Source organism: Peromyscus leucopus, chromosome 7, assembly GCF_004664715.2.
Source record: "Peromyscus leucopus breed LL Stock chromosome 7, UCI_PerLeu_2.1, whole genome shotgun sequence".
Lineage (NCBI taxonomy): Eukaryota > Metazoa > Chordata > Mammalia > Rodentia > Cricetidae > Peromyscus > Peromyscus leucopus.
In genome coordinates, this window is record NC_051069.1 from 102,745,039 (window position 1) to 102,772,574 (window position 27,536).

At 46.2% G+C, this 27,536-nt stretch overlaps 1 protein-coding gene across 8 annotated transcripts in view; it reads right to left on the bottom strand.

Moving 5' to 3' along the window:
• Positions 1 to 405: 405 nt before the first annotated feature.
• The window catches only part of Cnot10 (CCR4-NOT transcription complex subunit 10), a 53,433-nt gene continuing 26,302 nt past the window's right edge, over positions 406 to 27,536 (bottom strand). For 6 of the 8 annotated variants that reach the window (XM_028892985.2, XM_028892982.2, XM_037208005.1 and 3 more), the window contains 11 exons: positions 26,150 to 26,299; positions 24,543 to 24,745; positions 22,696 to 22,817; positions 21,151 to 21,327; positions 19,161 to 19,241; positions 12,010 to 12,123; positions 10,221 to 10,351; positions 9,356 to 9,391; positions 9,042 to 9,169; positions 2,957 to 3,032; positions 406 to 830 (listed from right to left, as the gene is read on the bottom strand). In XM_028892985.2, the coding sequence (XP_028748818.1) occupies positions 676 to 830; positions 2,957 to 3,032; positions 9,042 to 9,169; positions 9,356 to 9,391; positions 10,221 to 10,351; positions 12,010 to 12,123; positions 19,161 to 19,241; positions 21,151 to 21,327; positions 22,696 to 22,817; positions 24,543 to 24,745; positions 26,150 to 26,299 (1,373 nt within the window). In that variant the 3' untranslated portion in view covers positions 406 to 675. The remainder of the gene's footprint in view (positions 831 to 2,956; positions 3,033 to 9,041; positions 9,170 to 9,355; positions 9,392 to 10,220; positions 10,352 to 12,009; positions 12,124 to 19,160; positions 19,242 to 21,150; positions 21,328 to 22,695; positions 22,818 to 24,542; positions 24,746 to 26,149; positions 26,300 to 27,536) is intronic. The other 2 variants (XM_037208006.1, XM_037208007.1) reach the window with 2 other exon arrangements.

A 27,536-nucleotide genomic window follows, 5' to 3' on the forward strand; every position in this document is an offset into this window, starting at 1 on the left:
AATGCTTCCTTTTTTAAGTTGCCTTGGTCATGGCATCTCTTCATAGACAGACCCTGTAGGTGAGCATGAATTTACCTCATCTCTATCACCACAAGGTCAGTTTCTAGTCTGGCTCCAGCTGATGTTCTTTTCTGTGTGTGTGTGTGTGTGTGTGTGTGTGTGTGTGTATGTGTGTGTTTAGTTTTGTTTTTTTGAGATAGGGTTTCTCTGTGTAATAGCTCTGGCTGTCCTGGAATTTGCTTTGTAGACCAGGCTGGCCTCGAATTCACAGAGATCCACCTGGCTCGGCCACCAGAGTGCTGGGGTTAAAGGCATGCGCTACCACCGCCTGGCTAGGTTTTTACAGCTCTGACATTAAATCTTACTAAATTATTCCAATAGCTGTAAGAAAGACTACAAAACTGATCTGGTAAGAACATCTTTTAATGCCTAGACATAGACACAGCACAGAATGGGTCACAAGTAAAAGCCTGGCAAATAAAAACTGAAGGTGGGGTTGAGTCCTTAATTTTAAGTACGCCTCTGGCAAAAAAACCCAGTGAGGGTAAACAGTCTCAAACTGTTTTCAAAACCAGCACCTTTCCACCTGATGTCTTTCCTGGCTTTCCTGTAGGACAACTGAAAGGCCACTGGCCATGCTCCAGGCCTCAGGTAACAGTTCCCGAAAGCAAGCTCTCACTTCCTCTGCACCGTGGTGAATGAGGGCATTTGGATGGGCTGAATGGGGTGCACGGGCTGGAACACGGGCTTCTTCCTCACGTCAGAGTGCGCCTTCACTGCGGGGAGCAGCTGGTTCCGCTTGATCATCTGCAGGGCCAGCTGTGTGTTGCCTAAAAAAACATTGCCCATTAAAGAAAACCAAGCACAGAACATTACCAACGCATAGACCAGGCCACCAGAACCCTGAAAAGGAGGTGAAGGAGGCCTACACAGCTCTGCTCTGCTGCCCTGGCTGTGCACCATGACAAAAAGCCACTGCTCAGGCCACACATTCTCATTTAAGTGATGTGTAGTGTGGCAGTGTGGTGTTTGTGGGGGGCCCAAAGTAGCTTGACCACACAGCTGCCACGACAGGTTTAGGGGTCTAGACACAGGTGCTGTGATAGGATTATGGCATCACCCAGGGATGGGCCAGCATCTAAGGGTAAGAACCTGACATCCCAAACATTCCAATCATTAGATAAGATTACACAAGATAGATATCCCTGAGCCTAGCACATAACTATTTTCCTTTTACAGATACCCCTGGACAAATATCAGCCAATCAGTGTCCTAAACCCTAGAAATCTCCTCACCCCAACCTCTGCTAAAGACGACCCTACCCTGCCTGGGCTTAGGGCTCACACCACTGTGTGGGACAGACAAGAGAGACCAAGTTCAGAGCTTGAAATAAAGGCTTTTACATATGGGATTTGGTCTCTGTGGTATTCTTTTGGAGGTCCCCGTGATCTGGGCGTAATAATGTTGTTTTGTCCTGTACTAGGGTTTGAACACAGACCCTGCACATGTTTACTACTCAACTACATCCCAGCCAGCAACCTGTTATAATACAGGCGGGCTGTGCAAAGAAGGGGTTCAAGGGATTCAGGACCACAAACTCATTCAAGTCTTGGCTTTCAGTTAGCAAGACCCGCGGGAGTGCCAGGCACATCCTGTTTCTTCAGCTATAAAAACAGAGGCTGGAGAGATGGCTCAGAGGTTAAGAGCACTAGTTGCTCTTCCAGAGGGCCCAGGTTCAATTCCCAAGTGATTGGCTTTGATTTGTTTTGACAATTCTTGTAAAAGTCGGCTAGGAGTGGTGACATGTATCTTTAACCAGTAGTCAGAGAGGCGGGTGGATTTGGAGTTTGAGGCCAGCCTGGTCTACACAGTGAGTTCCAGATCAGCCAGGGCAACATAGTGAGACCCAGCTTCAAAAAACAAAAGAATTGCCGGGCGGTGGTGGCACACGCCTTTAATCCCAGCACTCGGGAGGCAGAGTCAGGCGGATCTCTGTGAGTTCCAGGCCAGCCTGCACTACAGAGGGAGTTCCAGGAGAGGCGCAAAGCTACACAGAGAAACCCTGTCTCAAAAAACAAAAAAAAAAAAAAAAAAAAAAAAAAAAAAGAAAGAATAAAAATGACCAAACAAAACAAAACAACAACAACAACAAAAAAAACCCGCATTGTTCAACTCCAAGTAAGCAGCACCGTGACTCATGTTCTCAAGAGTCAGTCAGCTGCCCAAGAAAAGCTGAAAGTTCAGGGACTAGTTTTGATGGTCAGAAGTTAAAACTCTGCATTCTTTTTGTTTGTTTGTTTTTAAAGACAGGGTTTCTCTGTGTAGCACTTGTTGTCCTGGAACTTACTCTGTAGACCAGGCTGGTCTCAAACTCAGAGATCTACTCCCTCTACTTCCCAAGTGCTGAGATTAAAGGTGCGCACGCACACTACCACTGCCTGGTAAAACTCTGCATTCTTCAGACTAAAGGGAATATTTGAATTTGTGGGCAGGAATCTGCATGACATCAAAACCGTGCTAACTAACTACTCTTTCCATTTCTACCTTCCTCTGGGCAGTGCTATGGACAGAACCTGGGCCAGCACTGCTGCTAAGCTCCAGTTTAGGCCCTTGTGTGTGTGCACACATGTGTGCATGTATGTTGGCATATGTATGGAGGTGAGAGGATCACTAGGAGCAAAGCCCTTTATCTGCTGAGCCACTGTGCTGGCCCCTAAGTTATTCTCTCTACTTAGAAAACCGGATGGGTCATGTTCTCAAGGACTGTGAAACTTTGAATTATTTTAGGGACAAACCAGTATGAATTGCATGATCCTCCTGCCTCTGCCTCTCAAATGCTTTAATTAGAGACACAAACCAACAGGCCTGGTCCTGAGTTTGGATCTGAAGAGAAACAGCATATACCAAAAATCACGAGCATTTTGAAGGACAGCAGCACCCAATGAGAATCACTCACCGTTCTGTAGCTCAAGGTAGACTGCTAGCAGGATGGCCTCAGGGGGCACCTCCTTAGGATGGATCATTGAAGCCGCCTTTGCTCAAGAGAAAGAGACACCCATGAAAACCAAGTCCTCAGTGAGTCTCCATGAGAAGCTGGACACTGACTCGGGCGGGGCTCATGTTCACAGGACGCCTCAGCACCTCTGCCATCTCCGGGCTGCCTTTGCTTTTCTCCTTCTGTAGCCCAGGATGGCCCCACACTGAGTGATGGGAGCTAGCATGCTCGGCTATCTGTGGCCAACTGAGGACAACAGGCCCTGAGCACACGGGGAAGTCCTGCCTCATCCCGAGTACAGGGTACAGGAATACGCCACCTCACCCAACAGCCCTTATCTTGATACCCATTAAACTCAATGATACTCTTTTTTTGTTTGTTTGTTTTTTGGTTTTTCGAGACAGTTTCTCTGTGTAGTTTTGCGCCTTTCCTGGAACTCCCTCTGTAGTCCAGGCTGGCCTCGAACTCACAGAGATCTGCCTGGCTCTGCCTCCCGAGTGCTGGGATTAAAGGCGTGTACCACCACCGCCTGGCTCAATGATATTCTTCCTCATGTATGGCATAAAAATGTAGATTTCCCAGCCTCCACCCATTTCCCCAACCCTGATTTTGGCTTTTTCCCTTTGCTACCCCAAACTATGTAGCCAAGGATGAACTTGAATTTCTAACCCTGACCTCTACCTCCCTCTTCAATGGCTGGGAGAAGAGGACTGTATGACTATACCTGTTTTTAAAATAACAACAACAAAAAAGTAGATCTATTCCTTTTTCTGTGTGTTTTGCCTGTGTGTGAGTGTGCACCATATATACGCCGGGCGCTGAGAAGGTCAGAAGAAGGCATGGGCGGGTCCTTCGGAGCTAGAGTTGTAAACGGTTGTGAGCCAGCAAGTGGGTGCTGGGAACCAAACCTGGGTCCTCTGCAAGAGCAAGTGCGCTTTTTTTTTTTTTTTTAAAAAAAAGATTTAACTTATTTATTATGTATACAGTGTTCTGGCTGCATGTATCCCTGCAGGCCCAAAGACGGAACCAGATCCATTACAGATGGTTTTCAACCACCATGTGGTTCTGGGAATTGAACTCAGGATCTTTGGAAGAACAGTCAGTGCTCTTAACCTCTGAGCCATCTCTCCAGCCCCCTTATTTTATTTTATTTTGTTTTGGCTTTTCAAGACGGAGTTTTGCTTCGTAGCACTGGCTGTCCTAGAACTCACTCTGTAGACCAGGCTGGCTCACAGAGATCTGCCTGCCTCTGCCTTTATTGTGGTGGGATTAAAGGTGCGAGCCACCACTGCCCAGCGAACAAGGGCTCTTAATAGCTTAGCCATCACCTGTCGTGGTGGCACATCCATTTAGTCCTAGCACTGGGGAGGCAGAGGCAGGTGTATCTGAGTTCAAGCCCAGCCTGGTCTACAGAGTGAGTTCCAGGACAGCCAGGGCTACACAGAGAAACCCTGTTTCATAAAACCAAAATAACAAAAACAGAACAACAACAACAACAAAAAAAACACCAAATGCAAAAAAAAACTGCGGGGTGCACTTTAATCCAGCCTCAGCAGGCAGATCTCTGTGATTCACAGTTCTAATTCAAAAGCCAATAAAGAAATTTAAAAAAAAAAAAAAAAAAAAAAATTATCTATTCTCTTGTATGTGTGTGCATGTGTGTGTGTGGGGGGGGCAGTGTGCATGCCACAGTCAGAGGACAATTTGTGCCAAGTTGCTTTCACTATGTGGTTCTTGGTGAATTGAATTCAGGCCATCAGGCTATAGCAAGTGACTACCAGGTGAATCATCTTACTGGTCCTGTTTTCCTGCTTCTAACTTTTAAAAATGTTTGTGCAAGTGAGTGTGGGTGTGGATACTCACAGAGGCTAGATCTAATAGCTTTAGACCCCCAGAGCTGGAGTCACAGGTGACTGACAGCCACCTGCCATGGATGATGGGAACTGAACTCAGGTGTTGTAGATGCTCTTAACTGCTGAGCCATTCTATAGCTGCAAGAATTTTACTTTTTAATTTACTTTATTCTCTCTCTCTCTCTCTCTCTCTCTCTCTCTCTCTCTCTCAGAAAGGGTCTCTGATTGTGTAGCCCTGGATTGCCTGGAAATTGCTATGCTGACCAGGCTGTTGTTAACTTCAGAGCTCTACCTGCCTCTGCCTCCTATTAAAGGCACTGTGACATCACATCTGGTTTCTTGCTGTTCTGAGATGGTTGCTCGTGAAGTTGTCCAAGCTGACCCCAACTTCTCAGTCCTCTTGCTTCAGTCCCCTCTGTTGTGGATGTCACTCTATTTAAATAAAACACTGATGGCCAGTGACCAGGCAGGAAGTATAGGCGGGACAAAGAGAGAGGAGAATTGGGGAAGCAGGAAGGAGGAGGAGAGACACTGCAGCCACCTCCAGGAGAAGCAGCATGTAAAGACGCCAGTAAGCCACCAGCCACGTGGCAAGGTATAGATTTATAGAAATGGGTTAATTTAAGATATAAAAACAGTTAGCAAGAAGCCTGCCACGGCCATACAGTTTGTAAGTGATATAAGCGTCTGAGTGATTATTTTATACGCGGATTGTGGGTCTGCGGGGCTTGGTGGAGCCTGGAGAGAAGCCCTCCAGCAACACCCCTCAGTAGGAGGGGTGACAGGGCTGCACCCCCAGACCTGCCTTTCTCCTCTCATGGGAGTTCTGTGTGTCTCTGCTGTGGCACAACACTGAGTCTACACTCTAGTCACAGGACCAGGTCTAGTGTTGTCTCTTCAGGACAGCTGACAGTTACTTTTACAGAGGCCAGGTTCAATACTTTTAGACCCCCAGAGCTGGAGTCACAGGTGATGGACAGCCACCTAACCTGGGTGACGGATTTTCTAGAGGTTCTTCACTGCTACCGTTGACATGAGGATGGACACAGTGGGGCAGAGGCTTCCCCAGAACAAAGGAGGCAACAGCACAAAGATCACAAGTTTGTGGTTAGCCTTGGCTACAAAGCCAGACTGCCTCAACAAACACACCACGTGCTTTCCTAAGAGTAGCCATTTGCTGATAAGCAAGAGCTGCCACTGAATGTGGGTCAGTGCCACAGTTCCCCAGCAGTCTCCTGATCTCACTAAGAAAGGAAGTCTGGGTGGCTAAGATGATAGGTGTTATTTCCTGTGCCTGTCTCCAGGAGTCTGTCCTCGGGTGCCTGTCCTCAGGAGTCTGTCCCCAAGAGTCTGTCCTCAGGAGTCTGTCCCCAGGTGCTCTATGTGTCCTCACCGCTTTGCTTCTTTAACCAAACTGGGCAAATGTTCTTGTGCAAATACTTGTTTTCCCTTCAGCTTTTTGAGGCAAGGTCTTACACTGTAGCCCAGGCTGGCCTTAAAACTTGTTTTTGTTTGCTTTTATTTTCTTTTTTGAGACAGGGTTTCAATGTGTGTAGCTCTGACTGTCCTGGAAGTAGGCTGGCCTCGAACTCACAGAGATCTACCTGCTTCTGCCTCCCAAGTGCTGGGATTAGAGACATGCACCACCACCACCTGGCCTGGTCTTAAAACTTTTAGTAAGACTACCTGAGATTACTGGTGCATGCCACTATGCCCATCTAAGACAGGGGCCTCCCTGATGATAAACAAGCAAGCAAATAATAATTTGTTCAGGTTTAGGAAGAGAGGCAAGTGACCACACGTGAAAACGGGCTAAAAGGAAGTTTCTTTCTGTTTGAAGCTTTGCAGGGTGGACACCTGACTGATGGGCAGAAAATGGGCAGAACAGGGAAGGCTGAGAGGGAATGCAGAGGTGGGGCTCCTCGGGTATCTTACCCCAGCCTGTGTAGCCCTGGCTACTTGGAACTTGCTTTCTAGACCAACCTGACCTTGAACTCACTGAACCTGCCTGCCTCTGTCTCCTGAGTGCTGGGATTAAAGGCGTGCCCCACCAGTGTCCTGCAGAACCCATGCTCTGAAGACATGCCCTGTGAGTGAGGTGGGCAGCTTTTTTCTCCCACGTCACAGATGTCTAACAGCTAGGTCTAGAAACTGAAAATTCTATACCTTTTTTTTTTTTTTTTTTTTGCTTTTTTTGAGACAGGGTTTCTCTGTGTAGTGTTGGAGCCTGTCCTGGAACTTACTCTGTAGACCAAGTTGGCCTTGAACTCACAGAGATCCACCTGCCTCTGCCTCCTGGGTACTGGGATTAAAGGCATGCGCCACCACTGCCCGACCTGAAAATTCTATAGTTACAGGTAGGCTAAGGTTTTATGTGGGGAAGAGCATCATCACACCACTTTGTAGACATTAAGATTTGTTTTTTTTTGCAGGGTGGGGTGTGGTTGTTGAGATGGATCAGTGGATAAAGGAAAAAACTAACTCCTTTCAGTTGTGTACACACACACACACACACACACACACACACACACACAATGTAAAAAAGAAATTTAAGTTCTATTCTTTAGTGGCTAATAAACACAGGTAATTTGTTGTTGTTCTTTGCATCAGCCTCAACCTACACAGCTTTTTCTAAGATACAAGATTTCAAGGTAACGACTTTCTGAGACTTAATGGCATTTGGCTGCTGACTGCTCAGAATCATTGGGTGGAGAATGACTTTGGAAGCATCAGCTCAGAGCCCTTTCTGACTCTCCAAATCATTGTCTGCCCTACGAGACAGGGTGGGCCTCCCAATTAACAATGGCCCTGCCACTGGATTAACCCAAAGAACAGAGACCAAAAACAAACCAGAGACCCCGAACCAGGACTGACCTCGCCTGCCTCTTCTTGCATGGCAGCAGCCACGACCACCTGCAGTACGGGAAGCTGAGCTGGACTGCACATACTAACTGCAGATCAAAAGCCCTGCTGGCCACAGGGGCCGGGGTCGGGGGCATCAGAAGGGCTGGTGACTAGAGAGCCCCATCCCTGAGAACAACAGTTCACACCCAGTTCACATGCGTGCTCAGCTCCTCGAGGTTCCCTGGAGAGCTAGCTCAGCATCGATTTTCTGATTCTGCACTAGAAATGCTGACCCTAAGTGACTACAGCTCACGGATGGTTGTTTTCCACGATGCAGCCCCATCACTTCCGGACACATCAAGGTCACCTGCATAAGCAGACAGTGTCTGGAGGCTGTAATGTATCCCGAGAGTCCAATCAGTTCCAGTGTCAGTCTCCCCAACACCAGGTCAGAACACAGGTTCTCTCATGGTGTCTTGGGTCTGGCTTTGCTTTTTTTCTTTGAGACAGGCTGTCTTAGTTAGGGTTTCTATTGTTGTGAAAAACACCGTGAACAAAATCAATGTGGGGAGGAAAGGGGTTATTTCCAATTACAGTTTACAATTCATCATCCAGAGAAGTCAGGATAGGAACTCAAGCAGGGCAGGAACCTGGAGGCAAGAGCTGATGCAGAGGCCATGGAGGAGTGCTGCTTACTGGCTTGCTTCCCATGGCCTGCTCAGCCTGCTTTCTAATAGCACCCTCCCCCATCAATCACTAATTAAGAAAATGTGCCAGGTGGTGGTGGTGGTGGTGGTGGTGGTGGTGGTGCAGGCCTTTAATCCCAGCAGGCAGATCTCTGAGTTCGAGGCCAGCCTGGCCTACAGAGATAATTCAAGGACAGCCAAGGCTACACAGAGAAACCCTGTCTCAACAAACAACAACAACAACAACAAACAAACGGAAGGAAGGAAGAGAGAAAGGGAAAAAACGCACCACAGACCTGCCTACAGCCAATCTTATGGAGGCATTTTCTCAGCTGAAGTCCCTCTTCCCAATGACTCTAGCTTTTATAATAACGCTGACATAAAACTAGCCAGCACACAGGATCTTACTATGTAGCCCAGGGTGGCCAGGAACTCTCTTTGTAGGCCAAGTTGGCCTCGAACTCACAGAGATGCACCTGAATGCTGGAATGCTGGAATTAAAGGTGTGCCCCCCATGCTCCCAAGAATATTTTAAAGCTGGAAAACATTTCAGGTGTTTATTGATCGTAAACCACAAGTAAAATGACACAGCCCTAAGCTCTGGTCCTCGAATGTGTGCCCAGAGTGTGCATGCCCGCCGCCCGCCCCTCCACACCCTCTCACCTGGTGCAGACACTTGCGGGCTTTGTCATACTCGCTCCTCAGGCAGTAGGCACTGCCCAGGTTGAAGAGCATCACAGTCCGGGCAGAGTTGACAGAACTGGGGTAGCACTGAGGGGCGCGCTTGCCAGCTGAGGAGAGAGCGCAGACACTGATGAGGGCCGTGCAGAGGACACGCAGCGCCACTCCGCCGCTGGGCACTTGGACAAAGCACTGCGCCTCAGGCTGACAGATACAGGAAGGACACAGAGGTGCAGGGTCTAGATCTTTGGGATGCAGGCCAGGCTACTTAAGGATTTACAAAACTTCTTACTTACAGGATTCCATTGCTTCATTTTCACCCTTGTCTGATCCTACAAACACACGAAAATAAATCTGAGGGCAGGACAACAGCACATTCTAAACACCTAAGTTTCTTACCAAGTAGGAACTTAACGGATGGTAGTGTTGACTTTTGGTGTTGTGGAGGTTTTGTTAAAGGGGTCAGGATGAATCCTCACCACCACCCCCATGTGAGCTAGCCACGAAGAAAGGGGACCACATGGCTTCATAGCCTCAGAAACTTAAGGTGACTGAAAATTGTTTGAAAACCACACCTCCATTCCCTCTTACATGGAGGAATCAGTTCAAAGAAAAAAAAAAAAAAAGCATCAGAACCAAACCAAAATGACTCCTCTTAAGCCAGGTGAGCTGGCGCAAATGTCTGTAATCCTAGCGCTGAAAAGGTCCAGCCAGACCAGAGGATGGCATGTGCCCAGGAGTTTGAAGCCAGCCTGGGCAAACAGTGAGATTACATCTCTTAAAAAAAAAAAGGGGTGGTGGGGTGGGGAGAGGGAAGGAGGGAAGGAAGGAAGGAAGGAAGGAAGGAAGGAAGGAAGGAAGGAAGGAAGGAAGGAAGGAAGGAAGGAGGAATGGAAGGAAGGAAGGAGGGAATGGAAGGGAAGGGAAGGGAAGAATCCTAACATTATCAGCCTTTGAGTGAGAATTTAGGCCAGTGACAATCAGTTCCCAGGCTTACTTAGCAAACAATTACTGCACAGTAAGAACAGCCATGAACATGGAGAGCTGACTTCAAACTTCCTTCCCTTCACAACCATGCCCTCAGGTCTCTACATATCCTCAAGTACACCAGGAAGGAAGTGGCAACAATGACCAGTTCTGATCAAATGTATCCTCATTAACCTTGGTCCTGCTCATTTGAAGAGATCCCTAAGGAGACATCAGTGACATTCTCTGGGTTCAAGTGCGTAATGGCATCGGATATTCTGTCGAGGGAGATGAGAGCTTCTGCAGCATATAAATGGCCCAAAAACCTGAAATGGAAACGCAGATTTCAAGAACAGGTCATCACAGAAATGCTTGGTGTACAGTAATACTGGGCATATGATTCACATACTCCATGTCCCTGACCTGAAAGCTAAGCTTATTGGTCATTCTAATCCAGCAAGAAATCAGCGGGTAAAGCCACTTGCCACCAACTCTTATGTCACAAATTCAATCCCTGGGACCCATGTGCTGGAAGGAGGGAGTTAAATCCTGCAAGTTATTCTCCAACCGCCATATGCATATCATGGCATGCACAAATACCACAAACAAACAAACAAACATAATGTAAAAAAAACCAAAACACCCAAACATTGTAGGAGGGGCTGGAGAGGCGGCTCTGATGTGACACTGACTGCTCTTTCAGAGGACCTGGGCTCCCTTCTCAGTGACCCAGAACCGGCTGCTAACTTTAGTTCCAGGGTATCCAATGCCCTCTTCTGGCCTCCAAAGGCAACGCACACATTGTGGTGTACAGGTCTACATATAGACAAGACACCCATACACATGAAGTAAAAGTAAGTAAGTCTCAGATTGACCCCCCCCCAAAAAAAACCCACTGCAGATTAGAAAGAAGCTGGTGAGATGGCCTACTAGGTAAAGCTGTTTGAAAATGCAAGCCTGATGCCCAAGTTCAACCCCCATAAAGTTGGAAGGGCCGCCCTGGCCCCCAGCCTGGAGTAGACAGCACAGTGTCAGGAACAGCAGGAGGTACTGGCTCCAGAAGGCGGACTGTGGCTGACTCTGGCTGACTCTGAAGAGCGGTCCTCTGACTTCCACAGAGTGCGGCACGCGAACAACTACATTCACACACACACTAATAATAAACTAAGTTTACACCCCGCCCCTCATCATGAGCCAAGCAAGGTGGAGCACACCTTTAACCTAACACAGGAGACAGAGGTAAACAGCCAGTCCACCAGGGCTACACAGTGAAGTCCTGTCTAAAAGTAAATACAACTGGAGATGTTCTTGCCAGCCTGTGACACCACAGCTGGGATTGTGTGGCACATGTTATGTGGATGCTTCACCAGAACCCAGGGCTTCATCCCTGTGAGGCAAGCACACCATCAACCCAGCCACGAGTTTTTTTTGTTTTGTTTTTTCAAGGCAGGGTTTCTCTGTGTAGCTTTGCGCCTTTCCTGGATCTCACTCTGTAGATCAGGCTGGCCTCGAACTCACAAAGATCTGCCTGGCTCTGCCTCACAGTTGCTGGGATTAAAGGCAAACACCACCACCACCCAGCATGTGCCATGTTTTATACTTTTTTTTTGTTTTGTTTTTAAAGATAAGCCCTGGTTGGCTTTGAAGTCAAAGCAGTTAATCCTCCTGCCTCAACTCCTGAGTTCTGGGATTATAGTTATAAGCTACCATTGCCCACCTGTCCTTCCTTCCTTCTTCCCTTCCCTTTCTTATCTTGAGACAGCGTCTCAAGTAGCTCAAAATAGCCTTGAACTCGGTATGTGTCTGAGACTGGCTCTGAATTCCCGATCCTCTTGCCTCCACCTCCGAAGTTCTGGGATAACAGTCACACATTACCATGTGCTGTTCTCACCAACACCTATCCTACTGGAGAGTAAAAGCAAGCCATGTAAAGAGGACCCAGAACCCTGGAAACAATCATGAGTGCAGGGGAAGTCACACTTACTTAAGAGAGCCCGACAGCTTGGGCTGCTGAAGGAGCTGGTCTGCATGATTCAAAGCCATGAGGTTATCACCTAAGGCGAGAGCCACGTAAGCACTGCAAGCAAGGATGGAACACCTACAAGAGAAGACAGAGGGCAGGAGCCTGAGTTAGAGACACGACGGGGTCCTGGTCCAGTACTAAGTGGTTATCCACTCTTTCCCAGGGACCATGTTGAGCTCTGTGTCGATCAGTTTTAGTATAGATGCTGCCAGAGTGAGCATGGAAATAGAGTCTCACTCCTAAGTATAGACCGTTCTCAGTCTTACATAGTCGAGACTGGCCTTATACTTGAGCCTCCCAGTGATGACTGACAGGCGTGCTCCCAATGCCAACTTCTGTTTGGTTTTCTTTTTCTGAGACAGGGTCTTCCTCTGTAGTCTAGGCTGACCTCAAAACTCACAGCAATCCTCCTTCCTCTGCTTCCCAAATGCTGGGATTACAGGCATCAGGATTACAGGCATGAGTCACCTTCTGGCACTTACTAGAGAGACCAGACTGGCCTCAAACTCACAGAAACATGCCTGCCTCCTCCTCCAGAGTCCTGGATGAAAGCTGTATGTCACTGTACCTGGCTGGCTTTAGTTCCTACTCATTCATTCATTCATTCATTCATTCATTCATTCACTCATTCACTTACTTATCCATCCATCCATCCATCCATCCATCCATCCATCCATCCATCCATCCACCCATCCACCCACCCACCCACCCACCCATCCATCCATCCATCCATCCAAGACAGGGTTTCTCTGTGTAGCCCTGGCTGTCCTGGAACTTGCTCTGTAGACCAGGATGGCCTGGAACTCAGAAATCCACCTGCCTCTGCCCCTTGGATGCTGGAATTAAAGGTATGTGCCACCACCACCTGGCCTAATTCTCTCTCTCTCTCTTTTTTTTTTTCAATTTTTTCTTCTTCTTCGAGACAGGGTTTCTCTATGTAGCTTTGCGCCTTTCCTCGAACTCACAGAGATCTGCCTGGCTCTGCCTCCGGAGTGCTGAGATTAAAGGCATGCGCCACCACCGCCCAGCTCAATTATTATTTTTTTTAATGTGTCCAGGTATTTTTGCCTCCATATATGTGCATCACATGTGTACATGTGTGCCTGGCATTCAGAGGACAAAAGAGGGCATCAAATCCTCCAGACTGTAGTTACAGATGGTTGTAGGCCACTAAGTAGGCACTGGGAATTGAATCCAGGTAACTCTAGTGCTCTTAACCACTGAACCATCTCTCTAAAAAAACCTCTGATCTTTTTTGTTTGTTTGACACAGGGTCTCCCTACATAGCCACGACTATTCTTGAACTCACTCTGTAGATCAGGCTGGCCCCAAACGCACAGAGATCTACCTGCCTCTGCCTTCCAAGTTCTGGGGTTAAAGGAATGTGCGACCACACTGCCCATCTAATTCTACGGAAGCGACAGTGTCCCAGGAACATAGGGCTGGAGACATAGCTCAGTGGTATGGTACTTGACTAGCACAGGCAAGGTCATGAATTCAGTCTCCAGGATCACAAAAATTAAAGAGGGCTGTGATAGTTTGAATGAGAAATGTCTCCTGCTCATTCACGTATCTGAGCAACTAGCCCCAGCCAGCAGCACTGTCTGGAGGTTATGGAACCATTAGGAGGTGTACCTTGCTGGAGGAGGGGGGTAACTAGGGGCAAGCTTTGTGGCTTTATAGTCCTGTTCTCCTTCCTGTCACCTCCTTACTTGCTTACTGGTGGTTGCTGGAATCTTCTACCGGTTTCAGGAAAAGGTTGCCCCAGGGTCCTGGGGGCAGCCATCTGTTGGCTGGAAGACTCAAGGGACCAAGAGAGGAGAGCACTGACTAGCTAGACATACCTCAACTTCAAAGACATTTCAGCAGTTAGATCTGTGTGACAAGACTAGGTAGCTTAGTTTTTTCTTTTGGCTTGTTTATTTTACTATATTTATTTGATTAAGCGGTGTTTTAAGACAAGGTCTCATGTAGGCCAGTTTGCCTCCTCAAACTCATTGATGCAGCCAAGAATGACCTTGACTGAACTCCTATTTTTCTTGCCTCCATTTCCTAAGCTGGGATTATAGGCATGTGTCATTATACCTGGTTATTTTGTTTTTGTTTTTTTTTTTTAAAGATTTATTTATTATGTACACAGAATAGGGCGCCAGATCTTAGTACAGATGGTTGTGAGCCACCATGTGGGTGCTGGGAATTGAACTCAGGACCTCTGGAAGAGCAGTCAGTGCTCTTAACCTCTGAGCCATCTCTCCAGCCCGGTTATTTTGTTTTAATTAAAAAAAATTTTAAAACACAGCATCTCACATAGTCCAGATTAGCCTCCAACTCACTATGTAGCTGAGGATGCCTGGACTTCTGATCTCCCTGCTCCACCACCTGAGTACTGAGACGCAGACATCCACCCATTTGTGTGGCCGGGGAGCTAGCCCAGGGCTTCCTAGGTGGTATAAGTTGGCCAACTGGGCACATCAATATTCTTCTTTTAAAACTTTTCTTTATATGCGTTGGTGTTTGCTTGCCTGCATGTCTGTGTGAGGGTGTTGGGTACCTTGGAACTGTAGTTACAAACAGTTGTGAGCTGCCATGTGGGTGCTGGGAATTGAACCCAGGTCCTCTGGAAGAGCAGCTAGTGCTCTTAACCGCTGAGCCATCTCTCCAGCCAAACACTAATATTCTTGCTCATATTTAAAAAAAAAAACAAAACAACTTTTAACTTTAATGAAACTTACTTTGTGTGTAAGTGTGTGTGATGTGTGTGAATGAACATTTGTGCCATAGCACACACACGTGTGGGTAGTCAGAGGATAATCTGTGGAGGTCGGTTCTCTCCATCTACCATGTGGGTTTTGAGGATTGGACTCAGGTTTTATTGGTGGCAAGTACTTTTACATGCTGAGCTATCTTGCAGGTCGGGTCTAACAACCCCTCTGGTTTTATTTAAAAACAGAAATGCGTATTTGTACATTGAGGAAGTACACAGTGCACTCAGGAGGTAGAAGCAAAGGATGGTGAGTTTGAGGCTACCCTGGGCTACACTTAAAAATAATAAAATAAGGGCTGGAGAGATGGCTCAGTGGTTAAGAGCACTGACTGCTCTTCCGGAGGTCCTGAGTTCAATTCCCAGCAACCACACGGTGGCTCACAAACACCCGTAATGAGATCTGGTGCCCTCTTCTGGACTGCAAGGACACATGCATGCAGAACACTGTATACATAATAAATCTTTTAAAAAAATAATAATAATAAAATAAAATAAAAAGGAGGGGAATACTGGAGAGATGGCTCAGAGGCTGAGGACTGGCTGTTCTTGCAGAGCACCTGGGTTGGATTCCCAGCACCACAGGAAGTTATCTGTAACTCCAGTTCCAGGAGATAGTACACTCTCTTCTGTCATCCACAGACACCAGGCAGGCTGTGCACAGATATACATGCAGGCAAAATCACATATACACATAAAAGTAAAAATAAATAAATCTTAAAAAAAGGAAGAGAAGTTAAATAAAACCACAGTGTCCACTCCAAGTTACATATATATTGTTATAAAGGAAAAATAAAACCACTTATTTGTTTAGCATTAGGGATTGAATACAGGCCTTTGCACATGATATACAAAAAATGAGAGTCTCTAAAGCCTGAAGGCTATCACGATTTGTGCATGAATGATGCTTACAAAGTTTAATCTTTTTTTTTTCCTTTCGAGACAGGGTTTCTCTGTGTAGCTTTGCACCTTTCCTAGATCTTGCTCTGTAGACCAGGCTGGCCTCGAACTCACAAAGATCCTCCTGCCTCTGCCTCCCGAGTGCTAGGATTAAAGGTGTGCGCCACCACCGCCCAGCTAATCTTTTTTTAATCCATTTTATCTGTGACTTTTCCAAGGATTAAGGCAAAAACGAGTTATTTAAAAGCAGAAGCAGTCTCCTCATTCACACAGTATCTCACTATTCTCCAGGAGGTATATAGGTTATGCTATGCACGGTGGTGCACATCTGTATTCCTAGCACTCGGGATTGGGGGGCACAGGGACAGAGGCAGGACAGTGTTCAAGGCCAGCCTGCACTGGACAGCAACGCCTCATCGCAGACACCGCCTCCTCCTTTCCTTGGTTCCCACAGCCGGAGAGGCTGTCCCTGCATGCTGTAGCTCCTGGAGCCCAGAACAGAACCACCTCAGGCAGGCTCACTTGGAAACAGTGGCCCTCGCCTCTCCTGACAGTAGGTGGGCTATTACTGTTCCAGCCTACTGTCAAACTCACTTTGGGTCCAGAAGTCAGTCATGTAAGCACTGGAGCAGGGCAGTTTCCAGCACAGCCACATCAAACCTACATGTAAGAAAGTGAATGTTTCCCCAACTTTACCCTAAGATTCTATTAGTAAAATCAGCCCACTAAAATATTTAAATATGTCAATATAAAACTGGGGCCAGGGATGGTTCAGTGGTAAGAGACCTTGGCTAACATGCGTTGGTTCAGTCCACAGCAAGGTAAAACAACTAATTTGGCTGGCATCCTGATCAAGGGCCATGGAATGAAGGCAATTTCACTCCCCTAACTGACACCAGCTTTTATGATGCTCTCGAGCTTCTTGAAGCCTTATAATCTACCTGAGGTCACTTCTCAGCGCCCTCTCCACTCAGTTTCCTGTTAGAAAACAGTATTTCCCGCAGGCTCCAACAACAAAAAGAAACAGGCATGGCTCTCTCCTAAGCCCTTGCAGAAAATCACTTTACTTTTGATCATTACTACTTAAAGTCCTCCCCATCCCCAACACACACTACACCCCGGAGTCACTGTCCGATCTGTTTTACCTGACGCTCAGTGGATCTGACAGCTCATCGGACTAGAAGATGGAGGAGGCAAGGGCAGAGACACTCTAGCATCTGCCCCCCGTGGAGAACCTGACAAAACCCTCACTCCATCCACATGCCTGAGGAGCTAGCTAAGTCCTTAGACAACAACCAGAAAGAGAGAAGAAAAGAAGGAGAGGCGAAGGGGACTGCTTACAACAGCTCCAATCAGCTGCAGAAGACGGGGCATTACAAACTGTCAGAGAGATATATATCCTGGGACTAATGAACGCAGTCCAGTTACCTCAAACTTCAACCACCAGTAAAGAAGCTGACATGGCTGAAATCAGTCAGTCACCATTTATCAAAACAAAATGCATTTACAGTGAAATTTCACAACAAATATCATTGGAAAAATTGGTTAACAAAATCAATGCACAGCAAACTGAAAAATGTAAAATTTCAAAGAAATAAAACTACAACAAACAAGAGCCCCCAAACCATCAAGCTTACTCTCCTTCTCTACAGGAAATTCAGGAAAAAATGAACCCTGTCAGCTATTAGCTGACATCTGATTCTCCTGCCTCCACCTTCAGAGTGTGAGGATTATAGGCACTCACCACCACGTCCTCTGTGCAGTGGTGAGGGTCCAACTCAAGAGCTCTGTACTTGCTGGGCAGACCCTCCACTAACCGAGCTACACTTGTAGCCCCTAAGAGGCCCTGCCCACACATAGACCCAGCTCTGCTGAAGCAGCCTCGGTTAACCTCTCCATTCCCTCAGTCTCCTAGATTACAGGATCACAGTGTGGGCCTTACATCTGGGCAACCCCCACCCTACTCCCACAGAAGACAAGGTCTTCTTATGTAGCCCTGGCTGGCCTGGAACCCGTTAAGTAGTCCAGGATAGTCTTGAACTCACAGAATCCGCTTGCCTCTGCCACACGAGTGCTGGGGTTAAAGGTGAGTGCCACCACATTCTCAGGATATATATGTGTGTGTGTGTGTGTGTGTGTGTGTGTGTGTGTGTGTGTGTGTGTGTACACACACACACACACACACACATTTGCTTGTTTTGCTCTTTCTTTAAGAAAAAAAAAAAGGATGGGTGTTTTGCTTGTTTGTGCAGGTATCACTTGTGAGCCTGAGGAGGCCAAAAGAGGGTGAAAAATCCCCTGGAACTGGAATTACAGATGGTAGAGAGCCACTCTTTGAGTGCTGGGAATCAAACTCAGGTCCTCCTGATCTCCAAAGTATATAAAGAACTCAAGAAACTAGACATCAAAATACTGAACAATCCAATTAAAAAATGGGCTAAAGAGCTAAACATAGAATTCTCAAAAGAAGAATCTCAAATGGCTGAAAGACATTTAAGGAAATGTTCAACATCCTTAGTCATCAGAGAAATGCAAATCAAAATGACTCTGAGATACCACCTTGGATGGATTTTTTTTTTTCTTTTGAAAGCTCAAAGTCACAATGTAGCAAAGGCTGGCTTTGAACCCCAATCCTCCTGGCTCCTGTTAAGTGCTGTGATTCAAGGTGTGGACCACCATATCTGACTCTAAGTGGGATGTAACTGCTTTTAACTTTTTTCTATTTTTACACTTGTATTAATTTGCATGTGTATTCACATAGGCACTCAAGTGTATGTGACATAGGACAACTCATACAACTCCTTTCTTTCTATTTCATGGGTGTGGGGATCTAACTGAGGTCATCAGGCTTGGTGGGGAAAAGCCTTTACTGTTAAGCCATCTTGCTGGTTCAGCAACGACAACCAACCAACTGTATTTGGTAGATTTAGTGCTCTTAAGCCCTGAGCCATCATCTCTTCAGCTCCTATTTCTGAGACTTTTATCTTTGTTTTCTTTAGTCACCCTTTTTTATGAGCCAACCCCCTTTTTGTTCAGCTCATTGGAAAATTTTTTTTCAGAGAACAAGGTGTTGTACGGTAAGAGCCAATCAGGATCCGTGACTAGAGGTGGAGCCTAGCTCCATGGTAATGAAGAAGCACCTGCCCAACACGCACAAGTCCCTGACGGCATCCCCAGCATCATGGGTAACAGCACAGGCTGCGCAGGCATGGGAACTTGAGTTTGCATCCCCAGCAGCCATGGAAAAGGCCAGGCATGGCTGCACACCCTGTAACTTCAGCATGGGGGAAAGGTGGGGGAAGGGAAAGGCAGGACTGTTAGGTCAGCAGGACAAGAGAGCCAGAAGATAGTGCTATGGAGCGGTCCAGACACCATCTGACAGTGGTATAAGTAGCAGAGGTGAAAGCCAGGACGCTCACCTCCATGGATGCTCACTGCATCAGATACTTACTTTAGGTTTTCTAATTCCTGTTTCCTCAGTGGAGAAGAAGGTGGGGCTGGAATGAACTTATCTCCATCATGGCTTTTACTGCTGAAATAGAGAAAGGCTCAGACAGAAAAAGAAACAAACCAGGGTGCAATCTGTTTTCCTATCCCTACTTCACCACACCAATGCACTACTGCATTTCCCTAGTACACAACAGCACTTCTACAAAATCTCTAGCCGCAAACATCTCTACTACATAAGTATCTTCACACTTTAGTTTTGCTCCAAAATTTCTTTAGTAAATAAGCTGGGGTTGTGGTTCCGTTGACAGAGTGATGGTCTAACAGATAGGGAGCCCTGGGATCCATTCCCAGCATTGCATAAGCCAGGCATGATGGTGTGTATCTTAATCCCAGTATATGGGAGGTAGCAGCCTAAGGGTCAGAAGTTCAAGGTCACCCTCAGCTACACAGTAAGTCAGCCAGGTCTATATGAGACCTTGTTTCAAAATTTCTGTAACAAATACTTAAAAAATTATAATCAAGAAAGGAGGTGTTGGAATGGAGACATGGGTTTAAGGTAACACACAGGACCACAGGGCATGGTGGCTGGTACCTCTCATCCAGCCCTCAGGAGGCTGAGGCAGAAGGCTCACTGGAAATGTGAAGCTGACTTGAGCTTGGGCTATAGATCTAGACCAACATAAAAACAGAAACGAAAAGAGTTAAAAAAAAAAAAAAAAAGCAAGTAGGTTTTCTTTTCTTTTTCTTGGAGACAGGGTTTCTCTGTATAGCCCTAGCTGTCCTAGAACTCACTCTGTAGACCAGGCTGGCTTCTAACTCACAGAGATCTGAATGTCTCTGCCTCCTGAGTGGACTAAAGGCATGTGCCACCACGCCCAGCTGGCATTTAAAAAAATATCTACATATTTTTAAATGTGTGCATGTGTATGCGTGTGGCCACGCACGTGCCACAGTGTACACATGGCGGTCAGAGGATAACTTGTGGAGGAGTTGGTCCTTTCCTTCTACCACGTGGCTCCTGGGGACTGAACTCAGGTTGTCTGGCTTAGCAGCAAGTACCTTTACCTAATGAAAACACCGTGTTTGATCCCTTTTGTTGGGAGGAGGCAGGACCTCATTATATAGCTCTGGCTGTCCTAGGAATTGCTAGGAACTCACAGAAATCCACCTGCCTCTGCCTCCCAAGTGCTGAGATTAAAGGCGTGTGCCACCTTGGCCTAGCTTGGCTCTTAATATTTAATAAAAGTGAAAAAAGAAATGCTGTCTCTGATACCCACAAGACTTTTGAATACCCCCACTGTTAACCTACAGGTATTTCTTTTCTTTCCTATAGCTTCACGGGGTTTTGTTATGTAACTCAGACTGGTACCCAACTTGTCCTCCTGCCTCCCAGAACTGGAATACAGATGTGTGCATCATACCTGGCTCTGGCCTCAAAGCTGCTTCTTTAAAAAATAAAAGAGCCCACACCCCAAGTTCGTTTCTATCTTGTCTCGAAGCACTCTCCTCACTTCCTTGGCCTCTGCTTCAGTTCCCGCCTTCTCTCAATGATGGACTATGACCAAGACCAAACCCTTCCCTTCTCGTGGTGTTAGGAGAAGAATGGCTGCCGTAGACTCCTATATCTGAATGCTTCATCAATGGGGAGCGGTACTATTTTAAAGGAGCAGGAGGTATGGCCTTGTTGGAGGAAGTGTGTCACTGGGGATGGGTTTTGGGGGTTCAAAAACTCAAGGCATTCCCAGTGTCTCTCTTCCTGCTGACTGTGGGTCAGTCATTTTCTTCAACACCACGTCTGCCTGCGTGCCACCATGACAATAATGGACTAAACCTCTGAAACTGTAAGCCAGCCCCAATTAAATATGAGCTGCTGTGGCCATGGTGTCTCTTCCCAGCAACAGAGCATTCAGTACGACACTTCAAGTTGCTTCTGGTCCCAGTGTTTCCCACAGCAGGAGACAGACACAGACAGGGGTGAGTGGGGAGGGTACCTGCACGTCTCGCTGCTCTCGCTGCTCTCGGGATTCCCTCCTAGCTGGCTGCTGTTCTTGGAGCCATTTTCCTGCTTTGCGTCTTGCTGTTCTTCCGGTAAGAGCAACAAGGCGTTTCTGAGACAGATGGCTGCGAACTCCACACTGGCTACAGGAATGGCTGACGACTGCCCGTCACTTCAAAGAACAGGACAAATAAGCTGAACAGACAGCAGAAAAGTAAAGCGGACACTGCTGCCATAAGGAACCATTGACTATTGTATGGCGGTGGTGGTGTACACCTTCAATCCCAGCACTGGGGAGACAAAGGCAGGTGGATCTCTGAGTTTGAGGCCAGCCTGGTTTACAGAGCGAGTTCTAGGACAGCCAGGGCTACACAGAGGAACCCTGCCTCAAAACACCAAAAAAGACCCCCACAAAGGACTGTAAATACACACATCAAACAAACTCAAGTACTTTGCACTGTCAATATTAATGCAAGAGAGGGATTATGGACAAGGCCCTAGAATAAAGGTCAGAACAGGTGCTGTAAGAATGCAAAGGGGAGGGAGGGAAGCCCAAGACATAGCTCAGTGGTTAAGAGCACTGGCTGGCCGGGCGGTGGTGGCACACGCCTTTAATCTCAGCACTCGGGAGGCAGAGGCAGGCGGATCTCTGTGAGTTTGAAACCAGCCTGGTCTACACATTGAGTCCCAGGACAGCCAGGGCTACACTGAGAAACCCTGTCTCGAAAAACCAAACACCAAAAAAAGAGCACTGGCTGTTCTTACATAGTTTGATTCCTATCGCTCACATGATGGCTCACAACCATCTCTAACTCTAGTTCCAGGGACTTAATGCTATCTTCTGAACTCTATGGGAACCAAGCATGCATGTGGTGCACATAAATAAATGCCCACAAAACACAGACACATAAAATAAATAAATCTAAAAAAAAAAAAAAAAGGAGTTGGGTAGCAGTGGCGCACACCTTTAATCCCAGCACTCGGGACTCAGAGGCAGGTGGATCTCTCAGTTTGAGGCCAGCCTGGGCTATAGAGTGAGTTCCAGGGCAACACACAGAAACCCTATCTCAAAACACAAAAACAAAAAAGGAACTGAGACAGTATATGTTCAATACAGTTATAATTTTTTTGCTTGTGGATGTTTTCAATCAGAGGCTGGTTGACTCCATGATTAGGGACTCACAGACAAGGGTGAGGAGTGTAGGCAATTGTTCTGGAACAGTGTGATCTACAATGGAGACACCAAGTGCCCTCTTCTGGACGTTCTGATTCACAGCAATCAAGAGACTGCTTTCCCAGGATATAGACAGTTTCAGCACCACAGATGCACTAAATCATAATTGCAGTAGACACATCAACTCACTGTGGATTTACTCAGTATGGGCCTATGTTTGTGGGTCTGTTTACCAATGCAGCAAAAAAAGTCATCACAAAGTAATTCCTCCTGTGAAACCCAATAAACCCCAGGCAACTTCCCATTAAGACCACAGTGTGAACAGGGTTATTACAGAGACACACTGGCTAATGGCAAAATACTTACTTGTAGACAGTGTTCTGAATAGACTGTGATGCCAGAACTATTTTACGGTGATATCCTTGACCAACAATAGACTGTACAATTCCCTTTTTGGTAGGAAGCCCTTTAGTTTCTTGCTCAGAAGTCTACAAAATAAAAAATATTTCAAATAAAATTTAAAGGAACTATAAGAAATGAAAAAATATGATCAATTAATTTACAATGATTCTGTTTTATAAATGTATTTATTTTATGTACCTAAGTGCTTGCCTGTTGGTATGTATGTACACTATGTGTGTGCCTGGTGCCTGCAAAGGCTGGAAGAGGGCATAGACTCCCTGAACTACAGGCTGTTGTGTGCCACCATGCCTAGTTCCTAGGCACTAGGAACCTAACCTGGGTTCTCTGCAAGAGAATCAAGTGTCCATCTCTAGCACCAAATTTTCCAGTTATTGAATGTGTGGACGTGTGTGTTTAGGATACGGGGTTCTGTTATGTAGTTCAAGCTGGCCTCAAACCTGCAATCCTACGGCTTCAACTTCCTACAGCCATGGTGTGAGGCTGCATTTCCCCTTCCTGTGTATCTGTATGTGTGACACATGTGTGGTGATACTGTGTTCCCCAAAATATTGTGTGCCCTAATAAACTTATCCGGGGGTCAGAGAACAGAACAGCCACTAGATATAGAGGCCAGATAATGGTGGCACACACGCCTTTAATCCTAGCATTCCAGAGGCAGAGATCCATCTGGATCTCTGTGAGTTCAAAGCCACACTGGAAACAACCAGGCATGGTGACACACGCCTTTAATCCCAGGAAGTGATGGTAGCAAACAGAAAGGTATATAAGTCCTCAACCAGGAACTAGGCTGGTTAAGCTTTTAGGCTTTTGAGCAACACAGTTCAGCTGAGAGGCATCCAGTCTGAGGAAACAGGATCACCTGAGGAATTGGCAAGGAGAGCTAGCTGTGGCTTGTTCTGCTTCTCTGTAGGCTAAACACTCACATAAATAAAAATAAATCTTAAAAAAAAAAAATCTTAAAAATCCCTAAAGAAGCTCAGTGGTAGAGTACATTCCTACTATGCACAAGGCTCTGAGTTTGAACCAGTATGTGTACAAGCATGCATTCATGCATTCTCTCTCTTTTTCTCTCTGCTGTATTCAAGCCATCAATACTGAAATACTGAATGCAAAAACTGCCCAGCATACATGCTTCTTTTAAACCCCTTGGTTCTTTTGCCTTCTTTTTAGAAACTTATGCTCAGTAATGAACCTCATCATCCTACATAACCTATGGTGGGCAGGCATGCCAGGGAAGACCTTAGGAAGTCAACTGCTGCAGCCTTCCCACACCCGGGGAACATGGGAAGAGGGGTGAGGGGAACTTGGCATTTCTTATTTCCCCCACTTTCCACTGACCTTTCTCAACCAGTGATTCAGAGGCTGCTCCCAATCTAGAGATAACAATGCGGAGCAGCCTGTTTTTAGACACTGGACCGATGTGTCAGCGAGGACATGACTGTCATGTGCTCCACTGGAGGGAATGCTGTTCAGTGTACCCCTGTCCACTGTCTAGCAGAACCAGCTGTCTCCTAGCACCTCGCCCACAGTCTCCTCACCCTTGCAGAGGGCCCAGTGGGAGCCATCGTTGTTCTCACAGAGTCTTCTCATTGGCATCCACCCTTGGCCAAGAATCAGAGCTAAGCAAGTGATGTTCTGAAACTAAATCCAACCTCCAACTGCTAAGAGAAGACTCTTTGTCAATTCAGGGAGGTGAAAGGAAGTGAGGTCTTTGACTCTCAGGTATGTTTAGCTTCTGTGTAAAAGTGTTGGAGAGGAGAAAGAGAGGTTCAACCCCAAGTAGCACTCACCCCTTTATTGGCAGCAATGCAGCATTCAGCCAGCCGTAGCCAAAGACGGGGATTTGCATGATAAACCTGAACAGCTTCAATCAGACACTCGAAGGCAGCCAGAGGCCTCCCGATGTGCAGCAGCTGGATCCCACAGTTATACAGCAGCTCATATCTTTTGTTGGTTAGCAATGTACACATGGGTCTTCCCGAAAACTTTTTGCCTAGCAATAAAAATTGGAGAGTAGATCATTAAAGTTAGCTGCACCGAAGGCATTTGTTCTCTCAAGGAAACACTTGTATGTTCAGAACCAACAACCACAGTTTGAAACTGTAATCAATGGCTCTCTCCAAGGTGGTCTCTCCATGCTTAACCCTACAAATATCTGCCAGTCACGTCAGATGTCTGTGCTAGCAGGAACCGAGACGGCCTTGCTTGGGTCGGCTCTTCTGTCGATGTTGCTTCAGGGAGGCGCAGCAGTCAGTGAGAGTCACTGGCTCCCCAGTCTCTTGCATCTTGCCCTGCTTCAGCTTGCGTGGCCATTCTGTTACCATATGCCACATGTTTTCAGTGACTCACAGTCTACAATATGACCCGTGCCATTTAGGATGTATTCTTTTCTTTCTTTCTTTCTCTCTCTCTCTCTCTCTCTCTCTCTCTTTCTTTCTTTCTTTTTTGTTTTTTTTTCAAGACAAGGGTTTCTTTGGGTAACCCTGGCTGACCTTGAATTAAGAGATTTGCTTGCCTCTGCCTCCTGAGTGCTAGAATTAAAGGCATGTGTTACCATGCCCAACTCAGAATATATTTTTTCATCAATTAAATACATGCTTATGATTTTAAAAACTAGAAAATTGCTTGATTTTAAGCATTTGTGATCAAGGATTCGTATAATCTGAATGTTAAATAACAAACCAGCAATGCTTTAAGGCTGTCAGATGCCATCAATCCATCACTTGGGAAGTTCTGCCAACAATTCACAATAATGTTGGCCTGACAGTCAAGAAATCTTAATGACTAATTAAAACTGATTGACATACCATGTAGGATTACTGATTCAAATCCAAACAAACTGAAGTAACTGAATTTTTTTGTCTTTCCTTTTTCCCCCATGCCTGTGTGTTTTCATGTGTATACAGGTGTGTGCGGAAGCCTAAGCTTGAGGTCAAGAATCTCCCTCAGTCACTCTTCTTTTTGCTGGCAGTCTTTCGATCAAACGGAAGCTCGCTGACAGAGCTGCCTCACTAGCTAACTTGCTCCAGGATCTCCCCTTTGCTCCCTAAGGCCGGAAGTGCAGTGCGCTGCCAGGGGCCTACAGCACTTATGTCGTCTCTGGGCTCCAGTCTGCTCCTCTTGGTTAACTGCCGAGCCATTTCCCCAGCTCTCATTTTTTGGTAATTCAAAATTTCTCTTAGCTTTCTACTATCAATAACTACTAAAAGTCTCCAGAGGCAAGTCTGTCCACGTTGTCTGCACCCTTGATGGGACGACTGCTACTCCTTGTATTATGACATCTTGTCTCACCCCTGAACCCTGACTATATCCCCTACACCCAGGTCTCCTCCTCCACGCTTGCTATCTCAGTCATGTGTTTCTCAAGTAGGACACTTGGGTTCCCAGTGCTGCTTACCTGGATCAATGCCACCTGCACTCAGCTGGGCACAGACATTGTCATTTTCTTGCAGAGCCTTCTTAAAGTAGAAAATCCCCAAATTGTGCTTGCTCATGGCAAAATGGATGCAACCAAGATTATTCCAGAACATGCACCTCAAGCATTCACCTGAAAACAACACAAACCACTTTATCCACAGAATTTTGTTTTTGCAGTCCCTCCTATAAAAATCAGACTAGCTGCTGTCAGCCAACTAACCTATTTGGAATGTCACTTGGTTGCTGAAGGATAGTTCATGAGGCTATGGAGTAAGTGATGAGGACTGGAGAGGGTGGCGCAAACACTTTCTGGCAGATAATGTTATTTTAAAACAACCTTGCATATTTTTTTCTGACCTTATTTCCAGCAAGTGACAAAAAATAAAAAACTTACTATATAAGCTATACATCCACAGTAAAATACTGTACAAACTGCAAACAATGAAGCAATCTAAACATGAGTAAGCTCAATGGTAGAACTGGCTTAGCATGTACAAGGTATTGAGTTGAACATATACAAGCACATGGAATATATATTAAGTGAAGAATAGTAAGGAAAATGTATGCAATAGAACAGAGAAGACAGCACTCGGGAGGCAGAGGCCAGTTTGGTCTACAGAGCGAGTTCCAGGACAGCCAGGACTACACAGAGAAACCCGGTCTCAAAAAAACAAAACAACAAACCAAAAGAGAATACAGCGGATACAAACCCTGTTTCAATTGAAGCTTAAGTTTCCACTCTTCATTTACTCTAGCCATCCATCATACTACTTACCACCTGAAACAGGACCCTGTGTAAGAAAGGCTGGCCTCACTTGAACTCTGTGCAGTTGAGAATGACCTAATTCTCTTGCCTCTACCCGCTACAGTGTAGGGATCACGGACATGGTTTGTGTGGTACTAGAGACGAACCCAGGGCTTTGTGCATGACAGGTGAGCACTCGACCAGCTGAACTGCAGCTCCAGCACTATTTCCATTATTTTGAGAGAGGGTCTCACACTGTGGTCCTGGTGGCCTAGAACTCACTAGGTAGCTGAAGCTGGCTTTGAACTTTGGAAATACTTCTGCCTCATCCTCTTGAGTGCAGGGATTACAAGCGTCATCTGCCACACCCAACTGGGCATTATTTCTTAGTTTATGTATTATCTCATCTGGTCTATCAGTTGCCCCTTGACTTGTATGTCAGAGAAGCCTTCCGTCTGTTTCAAATACTCATGCCCATAAATATTTGTCATTTTTTTTTTGTGACTTGATGACTTGATCTTGTAATGTATGTGTATATTTGTATTTTTAATCATAAAAACTGAACCTTTTTTTTTTTTTCTTCTTGTGGTCAAACTCCTTAGCTATCTCTCCAAATTCTATG